Below are 21,895 nucleotides of genomic sequence, written 5' to 3' on the forward strand. Positions count from 1 at the left end.
GCTAAGTCAAAGTACAGACACGATAGAGGAAGTGTTTGTTGGCCATCCACCTTTTAAGTTCTTTCTAAGCAAGAAGTGGTGATAAACAGATATCAAGCTTCACTTCTGTAATGTACAACCATCAACCTGTAGTGAATAAGGAGCAGACAAAGGCTGCTGGAAAGAAAAACTCATTTGAGACGTAAAAAATATGTTGGGAGGGCAACAAGCCCCTCCCTCCTCTCCATTACGATGCATCCACTTGTGGAGAAATAGATTTTCCTCGTCTAAGCAGGAATTAGGCTGAAAAGGTTGGAGTGGGATTTTAAAAATGTGTTGAAACTAATCAATATAACAGTAGTGATGTATTGGAATTACCTCTAGGTTTGATATATGTTGTAACAGTTTTTAACAAGAGCTCCAACACCAGCTGGGTAATGAGAAATCAGAAAATGTACTTGAAGGAAACCATTTTCAGACCACTGCCTTTTTAATCCAGTTTTTAAAAAGTGAGATGAGACAAATACATTTTTTGTGTTAAACTGACAGCTTTGCTGCACATTCCTAAAAGTTTTATATCTTGCTTGTGTTAATCACAAACTCCAAATCCATCCTCTCCTACCAAGAGTTATCTGGTGAGAAAATAAATAACTAAATAAATTAATTATTTACCTAAATGACTAATATTCCAGACTGGGGTTCTCTATAGAAATATTTGACAAACATAAGTTTCTAACATTTATTTGTTTAAAAAAAAAACAATCTACAGTTCCAATAAAAAAAAATATAAAAATATATTACAAATCTGTATGGAGTTATTTACAACTTTAGTCAGCTCAGAACCTAAGAACATTCAAATAAAACTTCACTTCAACCCAGGATTGCTCAGGAGGAACAAGAAAAGGGTGACGGGAGAAGGAGGCGGCGTTCACAAGGACGGGTCATAAGAACATCCTGCAAGACAAAAGGAGGTTCATTGAGTTTCTCCAACCTCATCATATTAGTGTCTGTAACTTTGCTGAGGGTTAAGTAAGCATTCACTGTTTCATGATCCTCGTCTTACATCTGAAACTTTCTTCTGCTCTGCTGGGATTTGGAAATAAGTAGGGCTGCCACAAATGATTATTTTAATAGTCGACTAATCACCGATTATTTTTTTCAATTAGTCGACTAATCTGGCCGTTTGTGACCTGGATGTAAAACATTTTAAATAAAATAAAGACAATTCGGACGATGGTGTATTGATAAAAATATTGGTGTTCTAGCCAAAAACACCAGTAAGTTTAGCTGGAACACGGGAAACAGTCAGAAGATGAAAAGACAAAAACAATCACTAAATTACAGGAAGCAAAAGATAAAAATAAAGCAAACAAAAGATAAGAGAAAGCAGACAAAAGATGAAAGGAAACAGAAAAAGATGAAAGGAACTAAACAAAAAATTACAGAAACCAAACAAAAGATGAAAGGAAACAGAAAGAAGATAAAGGGTATTGAACAAAAGATGAAAGTAACTGGAAAAAAAATTACAGGAAACAAAAACAAAAAAAAAAAAAATTAAAGGAAACAGAAAAAGGATGAAAGGAGCCAGACCATAGATGAAAGGTAATGGACAAAAGGGGAAATAAACTGGACAAAAGATGAAAGGAAACAGACAAAAGATGAAAGGAACTAAAAAAAATTACAGGAAAACAAAAACAAAACAAACAAAAAAAAGATGAAAGGAATCAGAAAAAGGATGAAGGGAGCCAGACCATAGATGAAAGGTAATGGACAAAAGGGGAAATAAAATGGACAAAAGATGAAAGGAACAGACAAAAGATGTCTGGAAGCCCAGTCGGGTCCAATAACTCCCTATGAGTTAACTAGTGACCTATATTAGCAATACTGTGCACGGATGTGGCATTAGAAAGCCCGCACAGTAGTTTTGAGATTTAAAAAAAAAAAAAGAAGAAAAACAACTAATCGACCATTAAATTAGTCGTCAATTATTAATATCGACCAATCTTAGCAGCCCTACAAATAAGTATTTGTCAGTCACAGATTCCAGAAGATTGACAAAAAATTCTATTCTAGCTAAAATATTAGTAAAATTGGCCTAAAGAACAAAAAAAATCTAAATTAGCCAAAACAGCTTTATCAGGCTAAAATATCAGCTTGAATCGAGATTAGCCTGAAAAATGGGAAAAAGCCTAAATTAGCCAAAACAGCTAGCATGTAGCTGAAACATACGCTAACTGCCAAATTAGCCTAAAAAACTGATAAAAACATGTAATTTAGCCAAAACAGCTAGCATAAAGCTAAAATATTAACTAAACTCCAAATCAGCCTAAAAAACGGAAAAAAATCCTAAATTAGCAAAAACTGCTATAATGTAGCTGAAATATTAGCTAAACCCCAAATAGCCTAGAAATCCTCAGTAACTGCCAAAACAGTTGAAAAGGCCATCATAAAAAGAGCTGAATGTTTTAATAGCTGAAGAGCTAGAGGCGTCCAAGAAGACAAACAGAATAATAATAATAAAGAAAAAGTGAATCAATATAGTGTGAATGACAATAAATATTCTATCCTCTCCTGCCATAGTTCAGACTGCAGAAGGGGGATACAAAGTCACGTTCTATGTGGGTCTCGATCGCCGCACCTCCTCTAACAGCTTCTGTGGGACTGTCCCGGTGAGGACGGGTCTGCACACACACCTGTAGAGGGTGGGGTCCAGCAGCACAGCGGTGTCAGCAGGCAGCTTGGACAGGTGAACCACTTTGGTCTTCATTTGCAGTTGGTCATTCTCGTTCACCCAAACATCTGGTAGTCTGACAGTCAACATTTTTTTGTCACCAAAACTGTCTTACATAAGTGAGGGGGGGGTGAACCAGGTGAAGACTCACATGTCCTCAGGTGTCCAGTGCAACAGAAACTTCACCTTCCCAGAGGCCTCCTTCCTTCTGGCTATGACCTGAAACACAAGAACCACCACAGTGACACGCTGGTTCTGCGAGTCACTTCCTGCAGCGCGCGAGTCCCCACCTTGCTGTGGAACACCACGCTGTTCCCGTTGCCCAGGCTCTCGATGTGCGTGGCCAGGTTGAGACAGATGGCTCGGTGGCGGATGGCGTCCATCGTCTGAGCATCAAAGAAGTCGTGGGGTCTGGCTGTAAACGGAAGGACACAATGAGTGAAGAGTCTGCTGGGACCAACGGGGGTCAAGAGGGCAACAAAAGTTGGGACAAAAATGGAATATTAGCTCCAAAAGCTCCAAAGTAAATGGTAGATGGTAAATTAGAAGAGAAAGTCCAAAGTTGATGAAGGAAAAGATGAATAAACGTCAGAGTTGTGTCGTCAGGATGAATATTCTGCTAAATTAAAAGTTTGACACTATTTTATAGCATTTAATAACATTATCTGAAAAAGAGACATTTTCAAAAGAAATATCTCAAAAGGTTTAATTTAAAATAGATGACTACAACAGACAATAGAAATAAAGATTTGTGATCAAGTTCTGTCTGAAGCTCTTCGGTGAAAATGCATCTGTGCTTAAAAAGCTCATAGAAATAAAACAAAAGCTCTGATTGTCTCCATTGTTTTTGGAACATAACTCCACAAATAAATGAGAAATAGCAAAAACATTGCATTCTATTCCATAACACACGAGTTTGCTAAATCTGGTCACTGAGATGCTAAAGATAGCGGCTATACTGAATTGGCGGAAGTAGCTCAGGAAAATTTCCAAACAAGAAAATTGATAAACTGCAGGAATGCTAAAACAAAGCTAACATTTAGATAGTGCCAATAAAAAGGTTAAATGCTAAATCATCTCAATAAACTCTGGGAAAAGTGTATTTAGTCTAAACATTTGCTAACAAACGTAAATATTTATTTTATGGAATTTTATGGCTCAACTTTGCTCTGAAGTTTAAAATATGTCCGTTTCAGAAAATGGAGGAGACAGTTTGAAGCAGCTCCTGCAGTGACCTTGAAGGAGGACATCAGAGCTGCAGATCTTCATCATCCTAATTTGAAGAGAACCTTGAACGATGCTAAAAATATGCAGCAGGAAGTAAAGATCTGAAAACGGCTCTGTCTGTCATGAGCTGATGAATGTCTCTGCATGAGTGCACGTGTGCAGTATGAGTGTGCATGTGATCAGTAGGCGCGTGCATGTGATCAATATGAGTGTGCATGTGATCAGTATGAGCGTGCACGTGAACAGTGTGTGCGTGCATGTGATCAGTATGCGCGTGCACGTGATCAGTATGTGTGTGCACGTGATCAGTATGCGTGTGCACGTGATCAGTATGCGTGTGCACGTGATCAGTATGCGTGTGCACGTGAGCAGCATGAATGAGCATGTGATCAGTATGCGTGTGCACGTGAGCAGTATACGTGTGCACGTGATCAGTATGCGTGAGCACGTGAGCAGTACGAGTGTGCACGTGAGCAGTACGAGTGTGCACGTGAGCAGTATGCGTGTGCATGTGATCAGTATGAGTGTGCACGTGAGCAGTACGAGTGTGCATGTGATCAGTATGAGTGTGCACGTGATCAGTAGGCGCGTGCATGTGATCAGTATGAGTGTGCACGTAGATCAGTATGCGCGTGCACGTGATCAGTATGCGCGTGATCAGTATGTGTGTGCGCGTGGGCAGTATGAGTGTGCACGTGATCAGTATGAGTGTGCACGTGAGCAATATGAGTGTGCATGTGATGAGTATGCGTGTGCACGTGAGCAGTATGAGTGTGCACGTGATCAGTATGCGTGCGCACGTGATCAGTATGCGTGTGCACGTGAGCAGTACGAGTGTGCACGTAATCAGTATGAGTGTGCACGTGAGCAGTATGAGTGTGCACGTGAGCAGTATGAGTGTGCATGTGATCAGTATGCATGTGCACGTGAGCAGTATGAGTGTGCATGTGATCAGTTAGCGTGTGCATGTGATCGGTATGCATGTGCACCTGAGCAGTATGAGTGTGCACGTGAGCAGTATGAGTGTGCATGTGATGAGTATGCGTGTGCATGTGATCAGTATACATGTGCACGTGAGCAGTATGAGTGTGCATGTGAGCAGTATGAGTGCGCACGTGAGGAGTATGAGTGTGCACATGATCAGTATGCGTGTGCATGTGATCAGTATGCATGTGCACGTGAGCAGTATGAGTGTGCATGTGATCAGTATGCATGTGCACATGATCAGTATGCGTGTGCATGTGATCAGTATGCATGTGCCCGTGATCAGTATGCGTGTGCATGTGATCAGTATGCATGTGCACGTGAGCAGCATGAGTGTGCATATGATGAGTATGCGTGTGCACGTGAGCAGCCACGTACGAAGGGAGCGTCTGTATTTGTTCCGGAGCTTCCTCCTCTTGTGGCCCGCCTTGGACGGAGACTCCTCCTTCACTCTGCCCTGGCTGGATGCTTTGGAGGAGCCCTGGGAGCTGAAGTGGGTGGGCACGTGGCGGGCAAGCCCCCCCTGGGAGGCGAACGTGGCACTGCACCCCCCCACCACACACTGCAGGAACAGAAAGGGAAAACAAATGAGAGAGCCGGCTGGAGGGAAGACGGCGTTGGTCGGGTGTGGGTTGTGTTACCTTGAAGGGCTTGTCTCCGCTGTGACTCAGCATGTGCCTCTGGAGCCAGCTCTGACTGGTGGACGGAGTGTTGTACACCTTACAGCCCTTCCACAGACACACAAACACCTGAAGAGACACACAAACACTCTGCAGCCACTATTGTTGGTTTTGTGGTCGTACGTTTTTGACATGTGCACATTGCTAATGCAAACTGCTGGCTTCAGGTTCTGGTGGTCCAGTTCACTCCAACAGATGCATGCGTACTTCAGAGATGCACTCACCCCCTCCCTCTGCCGGTCCACGTGTGAAGCTCGGATGTGTTCTGCCAGGTCCGGGCTGCTGGAGAACACCAGCTGGCATTCGTCCCAGAAGCAGGTGTAGTTCAGGGACTTTCCACCTGAAACTGTTGAGGCCGCCGCCGTCACACCCCCATCATGGCTACTGAGCATGGCGGGCGTCGAGCGCCCGCTGGACGCAGTGCTCTCCATGTCCATCAAGGTGGAGCTGATACTGGAGAAACAGAGGGTGTCAGACAGTAACCTGGCAGCATATCTGCTGTTCAGAAGATGAGATGGTTCGTTTCTGCAGGTTGTGGTCAGAGTCCTGCTGCTTCCATCATGAGGAAACGCTTTGGTTACAGTCGTCATACTAAAACATTTAAAACATTAAAGTAAAAGACCAAACATAACATGTAAATAAGATAAAAGGGAACAAAAGTGTTATTGCAACACCTCCGGCTCCAGAAAAAAAAACATATATAGAATTAATTTATTCATTTTAATGGAATAATAAATTCATCATTTTAATGGAATAATAAATTCATCATTATTGATGAAGTTGATATATTTGCTCTAAAGTGAATTCTAATTAATATATTTGATTTTAGCGATTAAAGATTGGTTTGAAATTGTTTTTTTTTAAACTTTTTTTAAAATTTGGTCAGATTATTTGTCATATTTACGGTTCTGATCAAACAAAACATTTTTTTAATTTCTAAATTCATGGTTTTCTGCACATTCCTCAGAATAACATTTCAATATGTCCTTTTACAACTTATTTTTTTAGTTTTCCTCATAAATAATAAAAAAGATCTAATAAAATTAAGAGGGTTCTACAACTTCATCCTCATATTTTTTTAAGTATTTCCCTCTAAATTTCCAACATTTCTTTTGTAAAATTACAACTTTTTTCTCTCACAATTTTACAACTTTATTCTTGGAATTGTATGACATTTTTAAAAAATCACACATTAGTGACTTTGTCTCATAATTTTAGCACTTCATTCGCACAATATTTTACTTTTTACCTCATAAATTTGCAACCTTTTTCTCGTAAACTGACAATTTTTAAAATCATAAATTAGAGATGTTTTTCCTCAATTTTTTACTTCAATAAATTTTCTACATTTTTTTGTAAAATTACAACTTTCTTTCTAACAATCTTATAGCTTGATTCTTGATTTTTTATATTATATTATATATTTTATATTATTATTATATTATATTATATTTTTTAAATTTAGTACATCATTGTTTTTTTTGTTTTGTTTTTTTTACTTTTTTCCTTATAAATTTACAGCTTTTTGTAAAATGATAACTTTTAAAAATAGCTAATTAATTGTTAAAAGTCATAAATTATTTTTTTCTATTTCATCGTTTTAATCTAATAAATGTATGTATTTTTCTCTTAAATTTACCACTCTATTCTCTTTTTTAACTTTTTCCTCATAAATTTAAAGCTTTTTTCTCGTAAAATTATAACTTATTTTTATTATAATATTACTCTGTCTTCATTTTTATTCTTTTCTCATAAATGTACAACTTTTTCTTGTAATTTTAGCACATTTTGCTTAAACCATAATTTATCAACTTTAGCTTCATAATTTTTCCACTTTTTTAATCATAATCAATAATGGCTTTCTTTACCTCATAAATGTACAACTTTATTCTCAGAAGATCACAACTTTTTAAAAATTATTTGACTTTTTCTCCTCATATTTCTACCACTCCACATACATTTTGACTTAAAAAAAATAAATAAATGTACAACTTTTTCTCAAACTTTTACAACTATTTTTAAAAATAAAATTATGACTTTTTGTAATTGTACCATTATTAATATTGTTTATGGCGCCCCTAATACTTTATCTAATAAATGTGTTTCTTCATAGGACAAAAAACATAAGGTTAACATTTGTTTTTAATGTTTACTGTTTTAATGCTCCTTTTTTAATCTGTAAATGATCCGGTATGAACTCTACTTTCATCATAAACGGCCTAATTACCGCCTTTGAAGTACTTGTATTCTCTCCATGTTAAGGGTTCTAAGCTAGCTCTGCTGCAGATCACTCATAACCAGATGCTAACGCGGTTCTGGTTCCGTAATGCTGGCGTTTCTCGTGAAAAGCGGAATCGTATTTACAACATAACGTCATTCTCTGAAGGAATCTTTACTTTTTTTCCCCAGACTCACGGAACTGATCCACAGATGCTGGAAAAACAGGTTCGGTAGGTTCGTTAGTGCTGAGATTTCAGCTTTCAGCGTCAACTTTGGGCGTTTTTCATAGAAAATATCCATTAAATCAACTCTATTCACCGCTACGTCTTATACTGATGTTAAAGGAGCGCGTGCTCTCGGGTCCCTGAGGGGGGTGCCTTGCTCGGCCTCCATCTCTTCACCCAGAGGTGCTTCATTTCCGCGCGGCTAAGTCGTAAAAGCGCACGTGACCTCTGTGGACGGTGCATAATCATTTCCTCACGGATCCTCGGATCCTTCCCCACCTGTCTTCGGAATCCACTCGGCAGGGCGACTCCCTGTCCAGTGAGCCCAGCTCGGTGCCAGCCTGGCTATCGGTACCGCGCTCGTGCCCTTCCGCGGATTCTATGCACCTTCTGGGCGCTCTTTGTTCTCCTTCAGGCACCCGCGCGCCCTCCACGCGGTAACACAAGCCCGCCCGAGCCCGGCTCCCCCCGCGGGGCTCAGGGGGGTGAGCGTCGGGTTCCTCTCCGTTCGCCGGTTCGGTGGGCTGACAGGCAGGCGGGTTCTGGCCGCCCTTGTCCTCACCCGGGCACCGCGCGCTGCTCACGCGTGCTCTGCCCTCGCCGTCACCCGGTTCAGACTCCGGCACGGCCGAGCAAGTTCCGGATAAGAAAGCGGTTCCGTTCGGTGGTGGATGGAGTTCGGGTCTGATGGTTCCTTCGGCCATTCCTAAAAAGCGGTTCGTTCAAAGTATTCGTACGGAAAATTTGGGCCCGGTCCGCCGTGCTCCTCTGTTCCGACACCAGCAAACAGGAGCTTTACATCATGACGTCGACTTCGCTGAACCAAAGCTCATCTATTTTAAAAGACGGCCCACTTTGTCCTGCAATGGCAGGACTCCTAGAGACATAGCTGGTCTATACGGACAGGATGTTCACTTCGTTTCACAAATTTCCTATTATTATTTGAGTTCTGTTATGGAAAAAAATAATAAACTATCAGATCTCTCCCTGGCTGTCATGCAGGAGCTAGGACAGGCAGCTAACACTAAGATGTCTTTTTCTCTCTTTTTGGAAAATTGTCATTTGTAAGATCTGCAATAAATTGTGGTCTATGAAGTATAACTTCATTGTGTCCAAGGGTGCTGCTGTGTCACAATGTCCTTTTATTCCTAAAGCAGTGGATAAGTGAACCGGCTACACAGGGTGGCCTTTGTTCAGGACTACCAGGTGGTGGTGGTCGGTGAGGCCAGTGAGGCTTTTAGATGTCCTGTAGCCTTATACTAGGACCGGACCCAATGGGAGGTTTGGACTCTACCTGGGCTGGTGCTTACATTCTCCATGCTTCTGGGCCCTCCTGCTCTCTGGAACCAGAGGCTCCTGTGATAGACCTTCAAGCCCGGTTCCTGGTTGCTGGTGGATGTCTTTTGTTCTGCTTTTCCACACAGGGGCATCTGTGAGTTTTTGACTTACCTGAGCAGAGGTGCTTGCTCACCTTGGCATCAACGCATTTTTATTTGATACTGTCGACCGGGCTGCACTGTTGTCAGTCGGCTCAGACCAGGTCGTACTGATCCGGGCATGGACCAGGTGCTAGTGGTCTACAACAATGTCATCTACCCACCAATCTGTTTATAAACACAGACCGAGGAGTCTAACAGTTTTTGCAAATCTTAGTCTGTGTGTAGATTTGAATAAAATCACACCAAAATTAAGCATTTTATGGTCATTTTACTGTGTCTGCTAAGCCATGTGTTTTTATACCATTCCAATATGGCGTCGCTCTTTACATATCTTGAACAATAGTAAAAAGCCTGCGTGCCATCTCTAGTGATTAACCGCATTGGCCTTGTTCATCGTAACCCTTTCGCTCTCCTTGGCTTGTTTACATTAAAAGTGGGGTTATCTGGACCCCACAAGACAGTGTGCTGAACTTTTTTTTATCTTTGATTTTTGACTTTCACTAGGAAAGAGCCTTGATGCTGCTGCCTAACTAGGTCCATGGGGCATTCAAATACAGGATTGTGTCAGGAAGGGCATCCGGCGTAAAAAAAAAAATCTGCCAACTCACTGATGCGAAACAGTGGGTGCTGTTTCGCTGTGGCAACCCCGAAAGGGATAAGCCGAAAGTGAAGAAGACGTCCATGGCAGACATAAAATCCTGTCCACCTTTGTCCACATTTGCCATGGAAGGAATCATACATCAGTATATGGTTGGAGTCATCTGGACCCCAAAGAGAGCGGAAGGGTTAAAACAGGGATTCATAGATTAAATTGTGAATTTATTCCAGTCAAAAATGTGAGAGTGACAGGGGAACACTACTTTTGCAACTTCACAAAATCTACAATTTTCTAAATGTAACATTTTTTCCTAATTAGCATCCCAATGATGCTCGAGGAGTTAGGGGGCGATGAATTGAAATCCCATGAAGGAGCTCCAATTTGTAGGAAGTACATAATGTGATATTCAAGAACTTTGAGAACTTCGAGAGCTCAAAAGGTCAACAAAACTTTGGTAGTGATCATAGACCAAACTCGGTCCTCGAGGGCCGGCTTCCTGCTGGTTTTCCAGAAACTCTCTCTTATCTGCTGCTGATTACCTGGATCAGGTATGTTCGGTCAGTACGGAGCTTCAATGGCAGGTTGGTTGGAAAACATGTTGGACACCGGCCCTTGGGGACTGACTTTGGACGCCCCCTGTCATAGACAGTACATAGAGAGAACTGGACTGATCATCCCTTCCCCCTGGTGTTCTAAATAGGAAGTACCCACTAGTTTGAGAAAGCCAAAATCCCGTAGACTTCTATAGAAAAATAAACAGCTTTACTCAGTCATTCTTTTTGTCAGAATAACCATTATTGCTCTGGTGTCTCGTTTAACATGTTCTTGAAAAACCTCTTTTTTATGATATATTTTCTTTGTTGCTTGTTGCCAATCAGATGTCTAACATTGTTTGGTCCCAAAATGGCGAAATTGTGCGATAACCGTACCGCGGAAAAATGGCAACTGAACGGACTTCCCTTCGTTGGAACACGAGTTAACAGCCTTGTTTTGTACATCTCTATTCATATCAATGGTTGTGAAATTTCGTGAAGATTGCCCAAAGTATTGAAAATTTGTCCAAAAATGGCCGCCAAGTCGTAGGCGATGTGGCCATCCCCGACACATATGTTTAAGTTTCGTTGGTGGATTTTGAAATATATTTATGAACCCCGTAACATTCTTTTTTTTGATGGTTTCACCCGCAGTAATGTCATTATTTCTTTTTTTTTTAAATCAGGTGGTAGTCACATGCTAATTTTGTTAAGTTTTTAAGTATGTGGCAGGGGTGACATTTCTGAAGCGAAAACAACCTGGTCCTTGTGTTGCAGGACACATTAAGAGAAACTCACCAGTAAGAAAATGCTTTCCACCCAGGTTTAGGAACATCAACATTTATTTAACATAATATAAAACAGATGGAGTATGATCCCTTTGCATATTGATACAGATATTATTAATAGCCTCTCATAATATTCACACTCTTATTTAAGTGTGTACATAAATTAGTGTTTGTTCATTTTATCGTCTTTACATTTCTTAAATGTCTCTGATGTCCCAAAGATCCAACATCCAACTTATTGCTTTATACATGTGCTATCTGTGTCAGGTCCTCCGGCTCCTCACACGTCAGGTCAAAGATGTAAACCAAAGAGAACTAAACGGAAGACACAAACTGCAAAAACAGATACACATCCAAAGCATTCTCATAACCCGTATTCAGCAGATCACATTAATTTTAGTCCACTAACATCAGTCATGGAACAAAAGAGGAAAAACAGCAGCATGAAGTGGCACTTTTGAAGTTGAACATAACGTTTAACACTTTTTAAATATATTTCTATATGCATATAAAAGGAAGGACAGTTCATGTGAAAGCAGGGAGCCTCCAGCATGGCAAAAAGGCAGAGATGGGAGATTTCTGTGGTAACTTGGGCGTGAAGGAGGAGGCGACGGAGGAGGAGGAGTGTTGAGGAGAAATGTTGAGACACCTCTCCTCTTTATCTGCAGCTCAGTGTTGATAGCAGCTTGAGATGTAGCAGTTCAGTCAAACATTTTGACTCCTGTCATTGCCACATGACCTAGCTCCCATGGGCCTGTGTATGAACTTTAAACCCAACAAAATGCTAATTCTCACATGTAAATGAATGATCAAGACGTTGGCAGGCTGTGCTCTAGCTATAGTCATCATGCAAATGTCAGAGTCTAAGTGTAGCGCCCCCTGAGGGCGGAAAGCTGCAGTTGACCAAAGGCCGCTGGATCATGAAGGCGGTTATCATCCTGCTTTTTCAAAAACAACAGTTGTTGTTCCATCAGAACCACTGTGGAGACCAACCAGGAGGAGGTTCTCTGGGCACTGCAGGTGATGGCAGCCATCTAAACACACCTGCGCTCAAAACCAGCACTTTAACGGTAAGAGCAGGTCAAACATGTCATGATTCTTATGTTATTTGACATCGAAAAACATATCGTTATTAACCATCGCGTCTTACTATAATGTAAACTAAGACAAAAACAGGCTGTCTGTGTGAGTTTTTTTAACTGGAGGAGTGGCTTAACTGACAAAACAAGAGTTAAGACTAATTTATTTACATAAATAATTGTTTCGCATAAATATTTCATGGACTTATAACTCTGGCTACACTGTCCCCAAAGAGTAAATGTTTTGCCGAATCTGAATACTTCCCTTCCCCCTACCCCTTCAAATGTAGGGGCACTTGAAGTGTCCGAAATAGTTCTTCTAAGAGCTAACCCCCACCGCGGAGGGTTCCGCGCCGCGCTGTGCCGCGGAGGAGAAACCCATTTCTTCACGTGTGTGTGCTCTGAAGCACAGAAGTTTATATTTAATTTTTAAAGTTATTGTATGTATTTCTGAGTGCTAGAAGCTCCGTGCTAATGTAGCTGACCGGTGATTATTGATGACATCATTGAGTGGGAGTGTCATCAAAATTTGAAAACACTTGCTATGTCCGAATTCCCTCCCTAACTACCAAAAAACTATACAGTGCGAGACTACACAGTGCCCTGGATCTATAAAGGTAATTCGGACACGATGCTCACTACTTTTCTTTTGTTTTTCTAAACAAAGGATATGACATCACCGATTTCAGGAAGTCAATATCAAATCAATACAAACATTTCTCGGCGTTTAATTATGACTACGTTGTGTTCTGATGGTGAAAATGTGGACAGTTTATTTAAAAATACATTTAAACACGTTTTTTTTTGTTCAAAATTGTTCGACCGCAATGCATTGTGGTCTATATTTGCTAAACCTAGTGAGCATCGATGCATGCTAGTTTTTCGCAAAGACTTCTGGGAAATTTCAAGTGAACTCGATTTTGGAATTAGTAGTGTCAGACAGCATTAAAAAAGGCGAACGCGCCATAAAGTGAGTGGAAAGGAATTCGGACATAGCTACTATTTTTCCATAACTCTCCGTTAGGAGGGCTAAACGTAGTGGGTAGGGAGAAGCTGTAGGGGGAGGGGAGGAATTCGGATTCGGCTTTAAAATAGCCTTAGAAAATGCTGAGTCATTATGACGATAAAACGGTCTGATGGAGTCACTAGAATAGTGCAACACTGTACGCAATAATAAATAAGAATGTGAGGAAAAAAAAGGTCAATAAAATTTTAACATTATTTTAACCCTTTTAACTGAACTATTTTTAAAAAATCCGCTAAAAAAACAAAACAATGGGGGCCATGTTAGACTCAGCATCTCGGTTAAAAAGACCCACTCCAATAAAAATTGTTTTTGGTGCTTTTAACATGTTCTTGTAGCATGTTTTTTATGACAGAGGACATATATAAAGTAAATTAAGCTTAAATTTGTATTTTTTAATTAAATTGTTGGGAATGAAACTGATGAAAAAAACTGTTAGATAAAGAGCTTAAAATACGCTGGGCGGTCCACAAGTGGGGATGGGGTTGCTCCACACCAACTTTAGTGGTCGATTTCTAATGAACTCCTGCCGCTCTGCAGAAACTATGTCCTAGAAAACCACACAGGTTTAATGATAAGACCAGCATGAACTAAAATGTCACTGGGAACGCTTCGAAAATAGATCCAAAGATGATTAGAGTGGGTCTTTAAAAGTCCCTGTCCTGGTTATGACTGGCTGGGTCCCACCCGGACTGTCAAATACAGACAGAGAGGGACAAAGTGAAGAGCAGCATGTTGAAGGTAAGAGTGTAAGAGCATCTCCAAGCAGATTGATGTTCCTGTGTTTACAGCTTTACTCAGAAGGCCACTGAAGTCTATGGTTTGTGTTGGCTCTTCCGGTGAGTATGGAACCATTCTACCCAATGAATAAGTGCAGAGCGTGTTCTGGAGGCACACTGTAGCTGGTCTGGTAAAAATCTAAATCAAAGACTGCACAGGAATCATGTGACTTTACTAAGGAATCACAAGACAAACAGCATCTGGATGGGAAACAGCTTCCTCAGTATGTTAAATAGCTGAAGTGGTTTTGTCTTTAAGATCTTTTTTACGCCCTGTGGTGTGAAATTGTAATATTTGTGGCATCACTGATGATGATCTCTGCCAATAACTGGTGGCTAAAGAGACAATCGGCAGCTTCCCTAAAGCCCAACCGGAACCTTCCAGAAGAATTACCAAGAAACTGGAACATGAACGTACAAAATACGTTTTCAGGGCTGAAATTTTCTTTAAAAACAGCAAGTTAAGTAAACTGTTCAGTTCTGACCTGAAGACGGACTTCCTGCACTTTTACAAATTTTGATTTCAGCCCTAAACTGCTGTGACAAACTCCAACAAATACAATGTTTTTTATGAAACCATGTCCTTCACTGTCACAGGGGTCGTTTATGATTTAATTTTTCTCCTTTTATGCCATTTCTTAAAAAGGACAGGGTTGAAAAACATATTGATCTTGGTTCATTTGTAGAAATGTATTGATTTTTTAGGCAAAAAAGTGTCCTCATATTAGTTTTTATTCACAGTTTTATAAATGATTTTTTTTACCTTTTTTCACTTTAGTTTACTGAAAACTGAAGTGATCAACTTGAAGTGATTTTGGAATTGACTTTTTACAATGAAAAGGTGGAATTCTAAATTGTAAATCAAACTACTTAGTATCTTTTGAATATTAATTAAATGATGCCACAGAACGCACCACAAGCCAAAAAATAGTCAGGAAGACTTAGACATAAACAATTTTACCTTCGAACAGCTGCTAATAGAGTAAACGTCAGACTTTTCTGTGATTTGAAATCTTCCTCCTCCCTGTCAGAATAACCTAAGCAAAACTAAAACAAGAAACATGACTTATCCTGATGAATATGCTCTATTGAGTTCTCCTGAAGCTGCAAAGCAAATTTGTGGTTGAATCTAAAATACTGGAAACAGCAGCAGAGAGGCGCAGAAACACTAGAGCTGCAGTTTCTACCATTCTGATAGGAGGATTCTCATCAGACAGCGAGGAACCGTAGGCTCAAAACTTCATGAAATACTAGTCTTGTTTTTTTTTTTTTGGAGAACTACAATTTAAAGTTACAACAAAGTTGGATTAAAATACTGTAGAAATGATTTTTTATATGGACAGCCCGACTGATATAACCTTCACTGCTCTAAGTTCTTCAGATCAGCTGCACTTTATAGGTTAATTCAGAAAAAGCTGATGGATAGTTTCGGTTAATTATGTGCCGACTGCTGGATCAGGCTCCTAACAGATACATCAGCAATGAAAAAATGAAAATAAATAAAGAGATGGGTGGTAGGAGCTGTCTTAGTTTCCTGCAGCAGAAAATTTTCAAAATAAAAGAAAAAATGTGGTTTGTGATGCAAGCATGACTATTGATTGAAATCACACAAATCCTCTTTGGATATTCATCCACTAAATGAAAAACATGATTATTTCCTAGGGTCAGCTTTGTTTTTGTTATTTTGTTTTTTAAAAAGGGTAAATAAACATCTTTTCAGTAGTTGGAACACACCCACTGAAGCTGCTATAAATTCAGACTGTCACGAATAGCCTGTTTAAAAAAGTACAATTATTTTGGATATTAGGTTTACACCTAAAGGAGAAAAAGAAAACAGATAGAAACTGAATTGTAGAATTTGTTTTAAATTTCTGTAGTGACTTTGAGGTGCATTGGCTACATTTGCACTATAATCGACACAAAAAAAACAAAAAAACAAATGCTGTGATGTTGGATTATTCAGCAGCACCACTTTATAATACTGTATATTTATTTCCAAGTTACAACTTTTGGTCAGATTTTTAAACTTTCCTCTAAGTTTTATGTACTTTCGAGGTTTAAAGCTGTTTTTTAAATTTTCTTTTTACTCTGATTTTCCATTTGCTTAAGCTGAACCTGGTTTGACCCCATAGTGGATCTCAAAGAGGATTTGTGCTGAAACCCATTCTTGCATCACCAACCATTGTAGATTTACAGCTGCCCTCTGGGGTATTGGCTCCACATTTAGGCAGAACAGATCGGTAGTATATCTATGGTAAGGCACACTGCAGGGGGCGGGGGCGGAGCAAGTCTTGCAGAGGGAGGCCGCCATTACTAAAAGATTAAAGACACGGGTTCATAGGAGCTGTGGTGGGGTCTGGATGAAACTGCTGAAGAAGAGCATTGGATGTTTTGCTGCTAACTATTTTCTGAGGCAAAATAACCTGTGGTTTCCAACCACTGATCAGGAATAAAAAAATGAGGGGAAACAAAAGGTAATATTGTAAATTTAACGCCTACTTTCTTAATATCTGCATAAAGACATTTAACATAAAGATGCTTCTGAACTTTTTGGTGCAAACGCGTTTTGAGGGACAAGTAACTGCACAAAAATCAAACATCTGGAACAGACAGGAAATAAAAGAATACATTATCTCCGTTTCTTCTTTAGATGATGGTTGCCCAGCTTGTTTTTGGTCTGTATGTTAGCATCCGCCTCTGAGTGGTGTGATGACAGATGTGTCAGAGTGGTCCAGTTGGAAGTACAAGTAACCATGGAGCACACTCTGCTTTCCGGCTACATCTGGGCTCTGCAGGTCGCTGGCGTGATGCCGACGAGTCTCACTCACGTGTCGCTGCTCACCAAGTCCAGCATGTGTGCTGCAGGTCAGAGGACAAAGCAAAGGTGTGTCAGTGGTGCGCCAGGACAATTTCTCCTAAACAATGATCCTCTAAAACATTTGTAAGGAGTTTTAGCTGTTGCTAGGGGTGTAGGGAAAAATCAATTCGGTGATATATCGTGATATATTGTATGGCGATACTTGTATCTGTTAAAAATGCTGACAAGACGATATATAATTGATTCATAACTCTTATTTTCCACTTAAACCTCCGACCACTAGTTGGCAGCCCAGCACACTGAGCCTCTTTGAGCAGCTCTACGCTGCACCAGAACAACACCAGCTTGTGTTAAATGTCCAGTCAGCCTCGCAGTTTTTGTTGTTATATGACATTTACTGCTTAATTTCTACTTGGGATGGGTCCCTAACCAAAACTCTGTGCCACGTTGCTACGAGTATCATATGAGAGCACGGATTGGGGTGCTTAGTAGGAGTGCTGCCACAAACGATTATTTCAAGTCGACTAATCACCGATTATTTTTTCCGATTAGTCGACTAATCGGGTCATGCGCAAACTAGATGTAAAGCACACATTTTAACCATCATTAGCTTTAAACTAACTAAAACTAGATATATAGCATTACCTGTGATAATGTTAGTGTGACTGCTGTAAGCTGAATTTGGCCAAGGAAGATGCAAGTGCTGACAGCTGAAGATGCTGAAGTAGATAGCTAAAATCACTGAAGCTGAAACCCAGCTAAAATATTAGATGCCAAATTAGCCTAAAAACTGAAAAAAGCCTGTTACTCAAAACAGCTAGCATGCAACTGAAACACTAGCTAAACTTCATAATAGCCTAAAAAAACAAAAAAAGCCTAAATTAGCCAAAACAGCTAGCACGCAGTTGAAACTTTAGCTAAACTTTTTTTTTAAAGTCATACTCTTAAAAAAAAGTGAAACATTTTTTTGGTACAATCTTGGAATATATCGCAATACATATTGTATCGTGAGACACGATAATCAAGATATGTATCGTATCCCTTGACTCTAGCCAATACCCTAGCTGTTAAACTTTCTAATTTGTCTCTTTTTTGTTTCGTAACAGATGTTTCAGACTTTTTTTCCGTCTCTTTCCTGGGAGTCCTCTTTATTACATAGGTCATGCTATATTTAGAAAAGACAGTTTGACCTTAACGGTGTCCAATAATAAATGGTTTCTATGTGCAAAGTCATGTGAAAGGATGTGTTATACAAAGTCTTCTACACTTATTTCCATATATTTGCTCTTTAAACACCCCAATGTCCAAAAGTAACCTTTCTTGTTCATAATATTAATGCAAAGCTGGATTCTTTCTGACCTTTACAGGTTAGCATCTGTGTTCCATGAACATTCATCATCCACCACAGAAAAATGTTTGCGTTAGGAGGGCGTGTGAAACTTTGAAAGACTTTTTAAATATGGAACAGCTTTCTTTTCATCTGACCAAACATTCTTGTTTGATCTTCAGCACTTGTATGTCTTTGATGCATTTTATTTGAAGGTGACTTGTTGACACTGAGATGAAGGAGAGTGTGCTGTTTTTTTTTTTGTTTTTTTTGACTACCTTGACTATAAAATTAGGCCTTTACACACAAGCAGTGTGATGATTCATGCAGTTTTGCAGATTGTTTTTTTGTGTGCACAGCAGTCAAGAGCATCTGGTAGTTTGGGTGTTTTAGCTTTGGCCTCATCACATGCTCTAGCGCCTTCCGAAGGGATACAAGTCTGGGCTTCAAGAGCTGTCTCCTTAAGCTTGCTAAACCTAAACTTTCCGACCCACTTCGACTTCATTCTTAGCACCATTGGAATGGAAGTCGACCTGGAAGTGGACATAGACTTACTGGTTTGTTGCGCGAGCAACAGAGTCTCCATTTTAAAACATTCTGATTTTTAGAAAGTTGTTTTGGCTATAGATGTAGTTCAAAAGACCAAAAGCTCTAGGGATGCGATGCAAATTCCAAGCAGAACAAAGCACCAACGGAAAGAACACTAAGCTGCAGCTGCTGTGCACCATTTCTTATTGTTACCATTGTTGGACCAGTCATTGTGGTTAATTGAGGTCAAAGGTTTGGAGACCCCCCATGTCTATAAGAACTACAGCAGATCTGTAGAGCTGTGCTCTTGCAGCCTCGACATGGTTCACTTCATTTTGACCGAGCACAGACCAAAGTGATCGCAACAACCAAAACAACCAGATTTGGGGTCAAGACTTTCTTCCTTACCAGCCAGCGTTTTGGTGTTATGGTTCTTGTCGTCTGCTGTCAGATTCCTGAAAGAATCCAGGCTCTTCTCAGAGATTGTTTGTAGACTTGTGTCTTCCATAATTTCAGGGCTTGATGTTTGAAACCTAAAAAAACACAACATATGAACCGGTCAAAACCAAGTTTTCTCTGAGTAATTTCTGTCATGAAACAGTTTACAATATTATTATTTTATTATTACATTTATTTATAATATAGTTAACAATTTTCAAAAAGGATCTTGAAAGACCTGTACACAATGACCTAATTCAGTATGTTTAAAGAAGTTTATCAATGATAAAAAATGACGAATACCCTTTTGTTCAGTATTTGAGTTTATCTATGACGCAGCAAATAAACTGTCACATCCTCCTTCAATATATTCACCACCATCACGTCCTCCTTCACTAAATCTTCTACCTTCACATCTTCCTTCAATACATCCACCACCATCACTTCCTCTTGCACTACATCCACCACCATCACGTCCTCCTTAAATACATCCACCACCATCATGTTCTCCTTCACTACATCCATCACTATCACATCCTCCTTCAATATATTCACCACCATCACGTCCTCCTTCACTAAATCTTCTACCATCACATCTTCCTTCAATACATCCACCACCATCACTTCCTCTTGCACTACATCCACCACCATCACGTCCTCCTTACATACATCCACCACCATCATGTTCTCCTTCACTACATCCATCACTATCACATTCTCCTTCAATATATTCACCACCATCACGTCCTCCTTCACTACGTCTTCTACCATCACTTCCTCTTGCACTACATCCACCACTGTCACGTCCTCCTTAAATACATCCACCACCATCACATCCTCCTTAAATACATCCACCACCATCACATCCTCCTTAAATACATCCACCACCATCACATCCTCCTTAACTACATCCACCACCATCACATCCTCCTTAAATACATCCACCACCATCACACCCTCCTTAAATACATTCACCACCATCATATCCTCCTTCAATACATCCACCACCATCATATGCTCCTTCAATACATCCACCACCATCATATCCTCCTTCAATACATCCACCACCATCATATCCTCCTTCAATACATCCACCACCATCATATCCTCCTTCAATACATCCACCACCATCACATCCTCCTTAAATACATCCACCATTGTCACGTCCTCCTTAAATACATCCACCACCATCACATCCTCCTTAAATACATCCACCATTGTCACGTTCTCTTTAAATACATTCACCACCATCATATCCTCCTTCAATACACCCACCACCATCATGTTCTCCTTAAATACATCCACCACCATCATGTTCTCCTTCAATACATCCATCACTATTACATCCTCCTTCAATAAATCCATCACCTTCACTTCCTTTTTTTTTTACTAAATCCACCATTGTTACATCCTCCTTCACTACATCCATCAGCGCTACGTTCTCATTCACTACATCAATCATTCATATGCTTCTTCACTTCATTCACCTGAGTCTTTTTCCTGTAACCTCAATCTCACCATCCTTTGACCATCTTGGTCTTGTTAACAGACAGAAGCTTATTCGTCAGTTCTTCAAAGTTCAGGATCAAAGGTGAGGATCATCCTAACCTGCTGAACATCCTTACATCTCTGTTTCTTTGTCCCCCCCGTAAAGATCCTCCTCTCCGTCTTTTGTGTGCAACCAATCATACCAGTCCTCATTCATGGTTTAGTAAATGTTAATTCTGATCAGAGGTTGTCTGTTCTGTCTCTGTACCAGAGAGAACCCAATGTTCTACCTTCTCCACTCCCACCTTGTGCTGAATCTTTCTGTATTTTTGCTGTTCTCTTAATGTCACACTTTTTCTATCCTTTTCCTCTGAACACACTCCTTGATTTCTTAGTTACCCCTGAATTATGTCAAATTTTGCAACAAAACTTTCAGGAAACATTTTCACAAAAGATGTGATGCACAAAAAAGCTTAGAAAATAAAGCAATGTTTGTCATTCTTGAAATAATTACCTTAATTTGTTCCTAGTTTGTAACAACTGACACTGGTACTTTTCTAGCATCTCCCTGTTCGGTAAACTGACTGCACAAACAGAATCATTTTTGTCTTCATTTTTTTCTAACATGGACCTTTATGGACAAATGAATAGACTGTGGGAAGAGGATGACATGTGAGACTATATTAAAGTGTGGACCCCACAGTTTTATCTGTCAAAAGGCTTCAAAATACTTTTTAGCAAGTTTTTTAGAGTGTACTGTACCTCCTGGACCAATAAAAATAATGCATCACCACGTCCTCCACCCACCCACTATCCCAACACACCTGCTTTCTGTGGTTGTTTTTGTGGGGGAGCTGGACAGACTCTCTTCGTGGTCTCCATCATCCTCGAAGGGCTGAAAGTTCACAATCTCAACACGCTGAGGCTGCGAGGTGTTGTCCAGAATCACCACCCTCTGGCTTTCACACAACTGTGGCAAACACACAAAGCAGTTTTCAGAGTAATTAAACC

General features: G+C 40.1%; 2 protein-coding genes across 11 annotated transcripts in view; both read right to left on the reverse strand.

The window, feature by feature from the left end:
• Positions 1-448: 448 nt before the first annotated feature.
• LOC112140051 (zinc finger protein aebp2) lies at positions 449-8,909 on the reverse strand. The gene is made up of 8 exons (XM_024262965.2): positions 8,325-8,909; positions 5,826-6,054; positions 5,563-5,670; positions 5,300-5,483; positions 3,001-3,125; positions 2,862-2,929; positions 2,673-2,786; positions 449-933 (listed from the first exon to the last, which is right to left on the reverse strand). The coding sequence occupies exons 1-8, from the start codon at positions 8,747-8,749 to the stop codon at positions 921-923; spliced, it is 1,266 nt and encodes a 421-aa protein (XP_024118733.1). The 5' UTR covers positions 8,750-8,909; the 3' UTR covers positions 449-920.
• Positions 8,910-14,439: 5,530 nt separating this feature from the next.
• The window catches only part of LOC112140039 (pleckstrin homology domain-containing family A member 5), an 85,587-nt gene continuing 78,131 nt past the window's right edge, over positions 14,440-21,895 (reverse strand). For all 10 annotated transcript variants that reach the window (XM_024262942.2, XM_024262949.2, XM_024262947.2 and 7 more), the window contains 3 exons: positions 21,709-21,854; positions 19,367-19,491; positions 14,440-17,144 (listed from right to left, as the gene is read on the reverse strand). In XM_024262942.2, the coding sequence (XP_024118710.1) occupies positions 17,110-17,144; positions 19,367-19,491; positions 21,709-21,854 (306 nt within the window). In that variant the 3' untranslated portion in view covers positions 14,440-17,109. The remainder of the gene's footprint in view (positions 17,145-19,366; positions 19,492-21,708; positions 21,855-21,895) is intronic.

This window comes from Oryzias melastigma, unplaced genomic scaffold, assembly GCF_002922805.2.
Source record: "Oryzias melastigma strain HK-1 unplaced genomic scaffold, ASM292280v2 sc00293, whole genome shotgun sequence".
Lineage (NCBI taxonomy): Eukaryota > Metazoa > Chordata > Actinopteri > Beloniformes > Adrianichthyidae > Oryzias > Oryzias melastigma.

Coding starts and splice junctions, on each gene's coding strand:
- LOC112140051 (XM_024262965.2), bottom strand. CDS start 8,749: ATGGCCGAAGGAACCATCAGACCCGAACTCCATCCACCACCGAACGGA. Junction 5,671..5,825: donor TGGACCGGCAGAGGGAGGGG/GTGAGTGCATCT, acceptor GTGTCTCTTCAG/GTGTTTGTGTGTCTGTGGAA. Junction 2,787..2,861: donor CACTGGACACCTGAGGACAT/GTGAGTCTTCAC, acceptor GTTGACTGTCAG/ACTACCAGATGTTTGGGTGA.